At 38.9% G+C, this 11450-nt stretch overlaps 2 protein-coding genes across 3 annotated transcripts; both read left to right on the top strand.

The window, feature by feature from the left end:
• Positions 1-681: 681 nt before the first annotated feature.
• On the top strand, positions 682-9155 carry LOC147162095 (ectonucleoside triphosphate diphosphohydrolase 2-like). 2 transcript variants are annotated; one of them, XM_086095853.1, is made up of 9 exons: positions 682-1003; positions 2362-2479; positions 2636-2786; positions 4593-4752; positions 5548-5775; positions 5884-6153; positions 6276-6395; positions 7582-7716; positions 7808-9155. In XM_086095853.1, the coding sequence occupies exons 1-9, from the start codon at positions 887-889 to the stop codon at positions 8021-8023; spliced, it is 1515 nt and encodes a 504-aa protein (XP_085951979.1). In that variant the 5' UTR covers positions 682-886; the 3' UTR covers positions 8024-9155. The 2 variants fall into 2 exon arrangements, with proteins under 2 accessions (XP_085951979.1, XP_085951980.1); XM_086095854.1 differs by lacking the exon at positions 5884-6153.
• Positions 9156-9830: 675 nt separating this feature from the next.
• On the top strand, positions 9831-11378 carry phpt1 (phosphohistidine phosphatase 1). Its single transcript, XM_086096968.1, has 3 exons — positions 9831-10177; positions 10618-10745; positions 10843-11378. The coding sequence occupies exons 1-3, from the start codon at positions 10012-10014 to the stop codon at positions 10933-10935; spliced, it is 387 nt and encodes a 128-aa protein (XP_085953094.1). The 5' UTR covers positions 9831-10011; the 3' UTR covers positions 10936-11378.
• The last annotated feature ends 72 nt before the right edge of the window (positions 11379-11450 follow it).

The raw sequence follows: 11450 nt of genomic DNA on the forward strand, positions 1-11450 counted from the left end.
TAGTCATCCACGGATCATCCACAGGGTCAGGTTTGAATCCCGGTTCTGGCTGTCCATTGTAGAAGGGTCCTTGAAAACTGAAACCCTCAATTGCTCCAGGTCACCATTGTAAACGAGAAACTGTTTTGCCTGGTTAAACAACAAACAAACAAACAAATACATAAATAACAAAAGGACCCTGTCTTTAGTTGTTTTATACATATACATGTAAACGCCATGAAATAAACGCTGGAATTCTGAATTTTTGCCTCATAGTAATTTTAAAAAAAATCCAAAATCTTCAGTTTAAAACAAAAACAAACATTGACCTTGCTGTTCCAATATTTTGAAGGGGAATGTACTGTATTTAATTTGAGAGACTTTATAATTAAATATTGTTGCAAATCTGCCCCAACACCAGTTTAGGCCTTCACTTCCTAGCTTAACTTTCCATTCAAAAGGGAATTCAATTTGCAAGCCAGCTTAGGGGCTGCACCCATTTACATGCAAATACTAGACAAAAACAACAAGCAGCCCTGCAGTTCCTCAGTCCAGTCACCTTAAATATGGATCCCTGCCAGCCCAAGACATCCATTGTTTTCATCTCACGAGTGAAAAACTGTGTGCTTTGTTCCTCAGACCAAGAAAACGTGGATTTCGGGCTCAATCCAAGCAACAAACGTGCATTGGGTTTCGCTTCACATCAAGTCAGACTGAGTAAAAACATTGTTCCGTCCACAGGACGAGTAGCCTTGGAGCTTAGACGTGGGGAGGATCATAAATCCAACAATGTTTAATGTTGCTTTCTGCAGTGGGAAGTAAGCAAGGATTGCAGGAGGTAGTGTGACTTCTCCAACTTGAGGCGTTCACATTACAGACGTCTCGTGAGCCTCTTTTTTACTCGGTCATGGCTCAGTGTGCAGCTCATCCTGCTGTCCTCGTCGTCCTGCTGGTGATCAGTCTGGCTGCAGTCCTGCTTCTCACTGTGCCAAGCGAAGACATTCCCAGGGTTCCCGGGTTTATGGTAAGGTCGCTCCCGTGGGTTATTATTAGATCTGTGCTAGTGTCAGGTTTGTTAACATGTAAGCAAACATCGCATAAGTGAAAGCTGTCTGGAGGAATCTCTGATGCTAAACACTTGGTTTGAATTTATATTCACATTTGAAATTATATTCTTATATTTTCTGTACATTACAGTTAGTTTATGTATTCATTGTATTCACATTGAAATTCACAGTTTATGTATCCATTGTACACTTACAGAAATAAATATCCAATTTTGTTTTTTGTTTTGTTTTGTTTATTGAACATATAAACAAGTAGCATAAAAATAAAATATTTAAAAGTAGAAAAACCTTATACAGTCATCATTAGTCACAGTTTACATGTTCAAAAGGGAAATGGGAAGAAGTTGAAAACGTATATCTGGTCGTACCCCTTATTCCAATAAACATTGGCTTGTAATGGGGGAGTGGTTGTCGGGAGTACAGGAATAGAGTCGTGCTGTACTCTTATTTATGACCGTGTATTCAAATTTTGATGAAAATGAAATCTGAATGAATACAATATTGAATGAAATCAAATACAGTGATGGTTGTAAACATCCCTGAGGTTGCACAATCTGCAATTCAACTAAAATAGACGATGAAAGAATGTCACAAAAAAACGTGAGACTTTGAACTGCCATCATGTATGCTCTCTCATCTGGTGTGACCTATTTTAGCTTTAGACATGCATCAAAGGTCAACTCGGGTTTCTGCTGCCTGTGCACAATAAAGGCCACAAACAGTGTTTCTTATTTTATATACTGTGTGTGTCTATAAAATGTGTACAAACAATATCAGAATTTCAGAAAGGTTGCAAGACTGGTGTCATAAAAAGTATATTTCAAACCCGTTGTGGTCCAGATCATCAACCAGCACGTCTCCAAAGAGATACTATACAGTTTGCTTCGTTCAGTGCGTGAGAAGAAGCGAGTGTTGTGGCAGGAAACTCGTAGCAGGAAACTAGTGGCTGCTTCACCATGACAACCTGCTCAGTCCCTGGCCAACTCAACCTGACAACATGTCAATTTTTCATCTTTCCCAAGCCCAGATGAGTCATTAAGGAGACCTAATTTGAAGATGTGGATGACATCATTATGGCGAGGAATATTTGGAATAATCCTTCCAGGGGTGTGTGGCAGAAAGATGGCTGGGAAAATGCATTAGACTCCAGGGGGATTACTTGAATTTGAAATCTAAAAAGTCAGTGCATGCAAATTTTGTACCACAACACAAAAACGTTTTGTTTTTGAAAACTGAACACTTGTACAGAGTTGCTTTACTGTCTCTCTGTACTTTTTTAACCACTTCTATTTTGTTCTTCAATCTTGTACTGTAGTACGGAATTGTTTTGGATGCTGGATCATCACACACATCCTTATTTGTATACAAATGGCCCGCAGACAAACAAAATGGCACCGGTGTGGTCACCCAACACAGTGAATGCCATGCAAAGGGTAGGTTTGACCTGATTCTCTTCATACAGCATTTTCTACACCCCTCGTCCACATTAGGTTCACTGGCTTAGCAATGATTTAATTTACTTTCCAAGTAGTACATGATGCTCTAGTTACAACATGAATCATGTCATGAAGTGCTTATACCTCTTTCAGGGGGTGGGATATCCAGCTATGCGGGCCAACAGGGAGCGGCAGGGCAGAGCTTGGAGGAGTGTCTAGAACAGGCGGCGCACGACGTCCCTACGCACAGACACAAGGTCACACCTGTGTACCTGGGTGCCACAGCTGGCATGAGACTTCTGCAGTGAGTCAGTGTTTGTGTGCGGTTTAGATGGAACTTTGCATTACTTTTCCTCAGGTATCTACAACAGTGGTGTTCAAACTACAGCCCGGGGGCCATTTGGGACCGCCATCCATTTTTCAGTGGCCTGGGACCCATTCTAAAAAGGTCATTTGACATAGCTAAAATAAAATAAAATAAAATAAAATAAAATAAAATAAAATAAAATAAAATAAAATAAAATAAAATAAAATAAAATAAATACAGGGTGACACAAAAACGGTCATCACCTAAACTTGAATAACTTTAGAAATAATTAATCAATTATTTTTATTTTTCAGATTTACCAAGGATATTTAATGTTCTAAGAGTCTACCAAATTTGTCCTTTGAGATGCCATTGACTACTGAGGAAAGTACATTTATAGTTGAGGCTTATTTTCGGCTGAAGTCTATCCACGCAGCTAAATTGCAATTCAAAGAACGATTCGGATGTTGTGAATTTCCTGTCCACTCAATGATCTACAGATGGGTCAACAAGTTCAGAACCCATGGGACTGTGCATAACCTCAATGGTAGTGGACAGGAAATTCACGACATCCAAACCGTTCTTTGAATTGCAATTGAAGCGCTTATCACGGGGGCAGCAGCTTTAGCAGGGAAGCCCAAAATTCCCCTTTCCCCAGCCACTTCAACCTGCTCCTCCAGCGGGATCCCAAGGCGTTCCTAGGCCAGCTGAGAGACATAGTGTCTCCAGCCTGTCCTGGGTCGTCCCCGGCGTCCAGGAGGCATCCGAGCCAGATGGTTTGGATCAACTGGTTCCTCTCAATGCGGAGAAGTAACAGCTCAACACTGAGTCCCTCCCGGATGGCCGAGCTTCTCGCCCTATCTAAGGGAGAGCAGAAAATATGCCTCAGCTATAAATGTATTTTCCTCAGTAGTCCATGGCATCTCGAAGGTCAAATTTGGTAGACTCTTTGAACATTAATTCTTCTTGGTAAATCTGGAAAATAAGTTATTCAAGCTGAGGGTGATGACCTTTTTTTTGTGTCACCCTGTAAATAAATAAATAAATAAATGTTTGGAGATGGTCAAAGTAAGAAGGGAGGGTGTTGAAAAAAAAATAGGCGCCACTATTACTAATAAGGGCGGCACGGTGGCTGACTGGTTAGCACGACCGCCTCCCAGTGCAAAGGTTGTGAGATCGAGTCCGGGCTTCGGCCTTCCTGGGTGGAGTTTGCATGTTCTCCCCGTGCTTGCGTGGGTTTTCTCCGGGTACTCCGGTTTCCTCCCACATTCCAAAAACATGCATGGCAAGTGAATTGGACACTCCAAATTGTCCATAGGTGTGATTGTGAGTATGGTTGTTCGTCTCTGTGTGCCCTGCGATTGGCTGGCAACCAGTTCAGGGTGTACCCCGCCTACTGCCCGAAGCCAGCTGGGATAGGCTCCAGCAACCCCCGCGACCCTTGTGAGGACAAGCGGTACAGAAAATGGATGGATGGATATTACTAATAAATTGGTTTATAGATCTGTAGCATTTTTCTAGGTATTTAAAAACACAAATATATTATTCGTAATTTTTTTTAGGACTTAACACAATTTCTCTTAACATTATGCGGCGCTTTTGTCCTTCTGATTTTCTGTATGTGGCCCTTAAACGAAAAAGTTTGGACACCCCTGATCTAGAACATCTATCCATCGTTTTTTTCCCATACTGCTCCCCCATGCCTGCGTGGGTTTTCTCCTGGTACTTCCATTTTTTCCTACATTCCAAAAACATGCTCACAACGTATAAACTCATGTTAATGTTTTTGTCTTACCCTGCTAGCATTTCCAGTCCAGAGCATTCATCTCAAATTCTGCAAGAAGTTGGCCACAAAATCCAATCATACCCTTTCAGCTACCAGGGGGCCGCCATTCTGTCCGGTCAAGAGGAAGGAGCATATGGTTGGGTGACCGTCAACTACCTCTTAGAGAATTTCATCAAGGTAAGGGTAAAACCATTAGCAATTTGACTGATTATACCCCTTTTCACATTGAGTTGATGCTAGTGCTGGTTAGCTTCACACTGGCAGAGAGTCAAACAAGAGTCATATTACATCGCCAAAATAATGTCCATTGTTTGTACAAGTGACCTGTGGTTACCTCTCCCATCTACTAACGTACGAGGATAAAGCTGATCTTAAAAACTCCCCTGATGTGGCTGTCAAATTTGAAGTCAATATTAAATTTAACACCAAGGTTTGAAGTGGTCAGCTTGGTTATTGACCAAGAAACCAAGGAACCCAGGCTTATGATGATGTTCCTGGTGGAGCCACCAAAAACCATCACCTCTGTCTTATTGTTCTGGTAACTGAAAAAGCACTGCATCGGCCCCAAAAGAGGCCGGCCCACCGGGCATCTGCCCTGTATGGCAGATGGCCAGTCCAGCCCTATTTGAGTGTCATCTGCACAAAAGTGGAAGAATATTCAGTGTTTCCTGATTGATGGACCAAATAGTAAAGTAAATAAAAAGTAAAGGGGGCCTAGAATTGAGCCCTGTGGGACACCACATGTTAGGGGAGCTGAAGAAAAGTCACCAAGGCTGACAGAGATGGTCCTGGTTTTGCCTCTAATGTCCACTCACTGCTCCAGGCCGAGGACCAGGATAATCATGGGCCATTGTGTCGAATGCAGCAGTTAAATCTAAAAGCTTGAGGCTTGTTTTAGACAAAAAACGTGTCACTTTTTACACAAAGAACACTAAACTGGTTTCTTTCTGTTAAACTGTAATTCCCTTCTAGTATGGCTTTGTAGGACAGTGGCTCAATTCTGGCAGGCCCACAGTGGGGGCCCTCGATTTTGGCGGCGCATCCACCCAGATAACATTTGTGACTCGGGAGCAAGTTGAGGATGAGAAGGACATGATGAAGCTACGTCTGTATGGTCAGGAGTATTCTCTGTACACACACAGCTTCCTCTGCTACGGGCAGGATCAGGTCCTCAAGAGGCTGCTGGCCCACATCGTCAAGGTACTTGACTTCATTTGTTACTATTTGTCATTACTGTAAGCAAAATATTGCATGATGCTTTCAAAAGTTCTCCATCCATTTCTCCCTCGCCTTCCCTTACTCTCTCAGTCTCAGGGTTATTCAATATCAGTCACTCACCCGTGCCATCCTACAGACTCTTCTATAAAAGTAAATCTGGACAGTATATTCAACTCTCCATGTACAGCCAAGTACAAACCAAGCACCTATGAAGCGCAAGACTCTTTGCTTATACACGGCAGTGGACATTATGAGCAATGTGTGGGCAATGTGTCAGAGATCTTCTCCTTCGACAGATGCCCTTTCTCTCACTGCTCCTTTGATAAAATATTTCAGCCCAATGTGACTGGCAGCTTCATGGTAAGAATGGGTAACATTGGGCTGTTGTAATTGTTGTGACAATCAGTAGAAGATTCCATTGAAATACACTGACTGTATGCACTCACTGTACATGCAATTATCTCATTTGTCTTTTTAAACAGGCATTTTCGGCCTTCTTCTACATTCACTCCTTCCTGCAGCGCATCACTGGAATCACAGTGGGCACTCCCGTACAAATGGAGGAGGCTGCTCAAACAGTGTGCAAGATGAGTTTTTCTCAGGTAATGTGCAATGTTTCATTTGTGGTTTACGGCGCCTTGTAGTAATCTCCCAACTATCCAACTTCCATTTTACTAGGAGTATCAAAATTTGTGTGTTACTTTTGATTTAATTTAAAGATCCTTTAACGGCACCAATTTTTTAACGACCGAACCTTACTTGGAATGTAAAAATGTTGCTGTAATAAATTTGGTAACAATGCATATATTCGTGGAGACTGGGGTCAAGTTGCATTTTACAATTTTAAAAATGTGCAAAATTTGACAAGTTACTCCATGTTAAAGATTAGATAGCTCTTAATATGAAAAGAAAAACTGCACAGAGCTGTCACCAATGTCTTACAAATGCAATTATGCCACCTAGTGGCAGAAGAATTACCTCAACACAAATTAAAATCAAACACTTTTAACAGTACATCTTTTCAATTTTAACCTAATTTCAAAAATTATTATCAAACTACTGTAACAATGACTAAAAGATGCAGCAGTATGAAAACACTATTATTTAAAATGTATTGTATATTTTATTGTACATTTAGAACAGATATAATATTTGCGATTAACTATGAGTTAACTATTAAAGTCATGCGACGATGCGATTAATTACAATTAAAACATTTGATCGCCTGACACCCCTACATTTAATATACTATTTTATTTTTTTATTTTTTTTACCAAAGCCACGCATTAGCCACTCAACTGTATGCTTTACAGATTCTTACCTTAATATAAAAAATTGAAAATTCAATGAAATTGTGAAAATGCACTGAATCATACTGAGAGGTGTTTGCACTATTTTATTATTCCGACAGGTGGACGATAAACCAAAGAATTAGTCATTCAATACATAATTTCAAAGTATATCAAAGTAATTGACCCCTCACAGTAGAATAAATCATTAAAAGTATTTTACGTTTAAACTGCCACTTACATTTTTAAAAAGTGCACTTTTTCAACAGTATTACAGCATTACTTTTATCAAAGCAAGAATCCAGGGTTCAAATCCCTACTCAGTGGAAGTTTGTGCATTCCGTGTTCTTGCAAGGGTTTTATGTAGAGCAGGTTTCTGTAACAAGTCTTATTTTTCATTTTGTATTACCTGTATTTTTTTTTTTTGCTTCCTTTACACTAATGTGCTATTACATTGTTGTTGTTTTTTTATTGTTTTGTTTTTTACACATTGATTTAGATGCTGGCTCTTGCTCCAGAACAAGCATCTCGTCTGAGGGACTATTGCGCTTCCTCTGTGTTTGTCAAGGTTCTTCTACTCAAAGGATACAGCTTTGATGACAAGTCATTCTCGCACATTTCTTTCAAGAAGAAGGTGACAGCTTTGGCATATTTTTTACTGCAATGTGTATCCGATGCTCGTATGCCAAAGAAATTACAATCACATTTTGTTTTTGATCCTGCAGGCTGGCAATACCTCAGTTGGGTGGGCTCTGGGTTACATGTTAAGTCTGAGTAATTTGCTGCCACCAGAAAAAGTTCAAACATGGAAGGCATTAGCACCAGGAGTATGGGAAAGCCTTACCGTTCTTTTTGTGCTGCTCTTGGTCACCGTCCTGGTCTTCATCGCACTTCGAGCCTGTGAGTGGAAAAAAAGAGGACTCAGTGACAGAGCTATCTAGACCTGCAATGGCACACAGCGCAGCCAAAAAAAAGCAATTAGATTGTGGCACAGTTTACACTGTTTAGGCTCTGTATATCACCCTGGATTTAAATATGAATGTGAAGTTTCAAAACGTTTTGAACTCATGATTTTATAGGACCTCAAACTTGCTTGCAAAGTGACTTGTAATGTCTGTAATGCATATCTGTTACTGTAATTTCACAAATACTGTACAGATAATGTCTCTGGTGGACCACACACAATGTCAAATATGTATTTAGAAAGTTGTATTTAATTTTTGGAGTACATAACAACACAATTATAAATGTGTTTCTAAAATATTACTGTAAGTCCAGACAGGTTCAGTAATATATTACCTTCTGTTTTAGCTAACTTCATTATATGTTTTTTACATAAATGTGGGAATTGTGGTGATTGTACAGTTTGTACCATTCCTGTTTTACAGTTATGAGGGAAAAAAACTTTCAGGTACTACTCTACTTTTCCTTAAGTCACCTAAAGACGACCATGACATTTTATAGTTGATGATTCAATTGAAATTATGTCTAATGTTTTTCATTCATTTGAATAAAAATAAAGCACACTTTTGTAAAAGATCAGTAAACGTTGTGGGCTTTAAGTCTCAGCAGAGATTTTAGTCTTCAATAATACAATGAATGTCAGTATCTGATATATTGGGTAAAACTGATAACTTTGGTCCGTGTTTAGCTTTAATGGTAAAAAGAAGAAGAATGAGAAGAAGAATGAAAAGAAGAAGAAGAAGAAGAAGAAGAAGAAGAAGAAGAAGAAGAAGAAGAAGAAGAAGAAGAAGATTGTTTGTTATTCTCATGTGTTTTTTTATATGTGTAGAATACAGTGAGTGTCAGAAAAAGAAATGGTTTGAAAAAACAAAACAAAAAACGAGCCAATACTGATGTAGGCTTCACACTAGGACCACCAAGACTAGTTGACTGGTCACAATTGCGGCCAAAATTAGTTGTGTATTTGTTGTTGTTGTTTTGTTTATTTAAATATTTTCTTTTCTTTCAAAACTGCCTCAACTTCTGCTACGTTGTCTACCTTGCTGTCTATATTATTATTATTTGTCTAGTTAGCAGCTAATAAAAATGCCAACATCAGGGCCTATTGGTTCTTTTATATCCTGTACGTATTTGAGCATTAAAACATATTGAGATATTGTTCTGCACATTGCTTCAATAAAAAAAAAAAAAAAAAAACAGACATCATGCACATGTTGTCCTTATGGAAATGGCATTCATTCCATACAGTTCATTTGAATAGGAAGTATGGCCCTACATGACCCAATGCCCCCAATCCCCCCACTCGCCCTGAATAGGGCTACTGAAAATGTATGCTTTTGTTGCCCATCCCTGTTATTTCCCAAAATGTTAATTTAAATGCATACTAAACATACACTAACATTGTAAAACAAAACAATTATTATTATTTATTTATAATAATAATAATAATAATCATCATAATCGTCAGCATAATAATAATAATAATAATAATAATAATAATAATAATAATAATAATAATAATAGTAGTGGGTTGTGGCGTTTTGGGCTTGAGGAACTACCTGTTCTGGTTTCGTTCCTTCACACAAAAATTTACAGCTTTCAAATGTTGTTTTATTCGCATATTTGCAGTAAATGTATGTATTATTAATTCAAAAAATATCTGATTAAAATAAAATACTTGTCAAAACATCACAATGACTTTCACGTTGAAAGAATGTAGTATACAAATCACGCAAATACATTACTTTGAAAACCGTAAACGGAAGCAGATTGAAGTTAACGGAAGTGATCCTAATACGAAACAACTGTAGTTTGTAGGCATGCTTATAATGATAACAAATTAGATAACTCGCGTGTTTACTTTTTACATGGTGCATTTACACAGGCCGAAACGGATTTTGCAGTTAAAATACAAACCCTTAATTTTCTAGTTTACTTGCTCGTGTGGCTGTAAAGTTGTGCAGAGATGTGCACCCAAACAAAAGCAGCCGCTCGCATGGTCAATATCCCGCAGGCAGACATCGATCCCTCCGGTGTGTTTAAGTACGTCCTCATCAGAGTCCACAGCAGAGAGGAAGGAGACGACACGGAAGTAGATATTGTCCGTGGGTACGGCTGGGCTGAGTACCACGGTGAGTGCTGCTGATGTGTGACAAAATATAGCAACCAAGAAAACAAAAGTATGACTTCTACATCTGTCACTTGTGTATTGCGGCCCAGACGTTGCTGCAACCTTCAGTTTTGATGCATCACGTTTATGAGTTTAATAAGATTTTACGGAATAATTTCAGTCTAATACCACAAGAAATAGGTCATGTGCCATCTGCACACCACAAGATGGCACCGCGACACCACAAACTGAGATAATGGACATGAACGCGGTCTCGCCTTGCTCTGAGTCTATGAGCAATAATACAATTAATTAAACTGCATAAAAAATGTGCAATGGTAAATAAGTGTAATTTGGCATCTTGGTAATGAAGTTGGTTCAAGTGAAAAAACACTTAAGTGTTATCTTATATATACAGTATATATATCTAATCACATCAAATGGTTCCTCTTTGAATATCAGCGGATATCTACGATAAGGTTTCTGACGAGTTGGAAAAGGATGGACTCCTGGACTGTGAGTGTGTCGGAGGGGGAAGGATCAGACATGACGCCCAGACAAAGAAGATCCATGTTTACGGCTACTCTATGGTGAGTGAATTTTACCACTCACACTCCTTTCACATAGTGACAAAACAGTGTCGTTACCAAGTGTAAGTGCCCATTTCTGTGGTGCTTTACCTTACAGGGGTTCGGAAGAGCAAACCACGCAATAACCACTGAGAAACTGAAGGTCCAGTACCCGGACTATGAGGTGACCTGGGATAACGACGGATACTGAAATGGACAGCAACAAAAATATGATGGACGCGCCTCTAGCCTTTCAGTGTCTCAATTAAATCCTGATATTATGTCTTATTTATGTCACCAAGTAATCCAATGAAGTCACTTCTCACTTTTTTTTGCCATATGGTGTCAGTGTTGACTTTTCTTGGTGGGACATTGAAAAATCAAGTGAGGGAAGGGATTATTTAATAAAATTATACTAAAGAAAGTCTTCAGAATTTATTTTATTGCTATTGTCAGTTTTTGCAGCTTCACTATAGACTTTTAAATGAACATATTTAATTGTTATATCCATACCACCTTGATAGACTTCATTCCCACTGAAAGTTAAGGTAGAATTTTTGATACAGCTTTTGCATTGGATCCCATTGTATGATTCTCATGTAATATACTTATGAACAATTGAGTTCATATCAAATAAAAGTACACCATGAAAAATCTGTGTTTCTTATGATTTCATATGCAGAAGTATTGGACAATGAAAGTGGTTTTGTGATTTAAAGTATACAC

Source organism: Leptonotus elevatus, chromosome 15, assembly GCF_054856555.1.
Source record: "Leptonotus elevatus isolate MCC_2025b chromosome 15, RoL_Lele_1.0, whole genome shotgun sequence".
In the NCBI taxonomy this organism is placed as follows: domain Eukaryota; kingdom Metazoa; phylum Chordata; class Actinopteri; order Syngnathiformes; family Syngnathidae; genus Leptonotus; species Leptonotus elevatus.

Bases quoted from the DNA above. Each gene is read 5' to 3' on its own strand.
- phpt1 (XM_086096968.1), top strand. From the start codon at position 10,012: ATGTGCACCCAAACAAAAGCAGCCGCTCGCATGGTCAATATCCCGCAG. The intron at 10,178-10,617 runs GTGAGTGCTGCT...TTTGAATATCAG, and splicing joins CGGCTGGGCTGAGTACCACG to CGGATATCTACGATAAGGTT. The intron at 10,746-10,842 runs GTGAGTGAATTT...TTTACCTTACAG, and splicing joins ATGTTTACGGCTACTCTATG to GGGTTCGGAAGAGCAAACCA.
- LOC147162095 (XM_086095853.1), top strand. From the start codon at position 887: ATGGCTCAGTGTGCAGCTCATCCTGCTGTCCTCGTCGTCCTGCTGGTG. The intron at 2,480-2,635 runs GTAGGTTTGACC...TACCTCTTTCAG, and splicing joins CAGTGAATGCCATGCAAAGG to GGGGTGGGATATCCAGCTAT. The intron at 6,154-6,275 runs GTAAGAATGGGT...CTTTTTAAACAG, and splicing joins ATGTGACTGGCAGCTTCATG to GCATTTTCGGCCTTCTTCTA.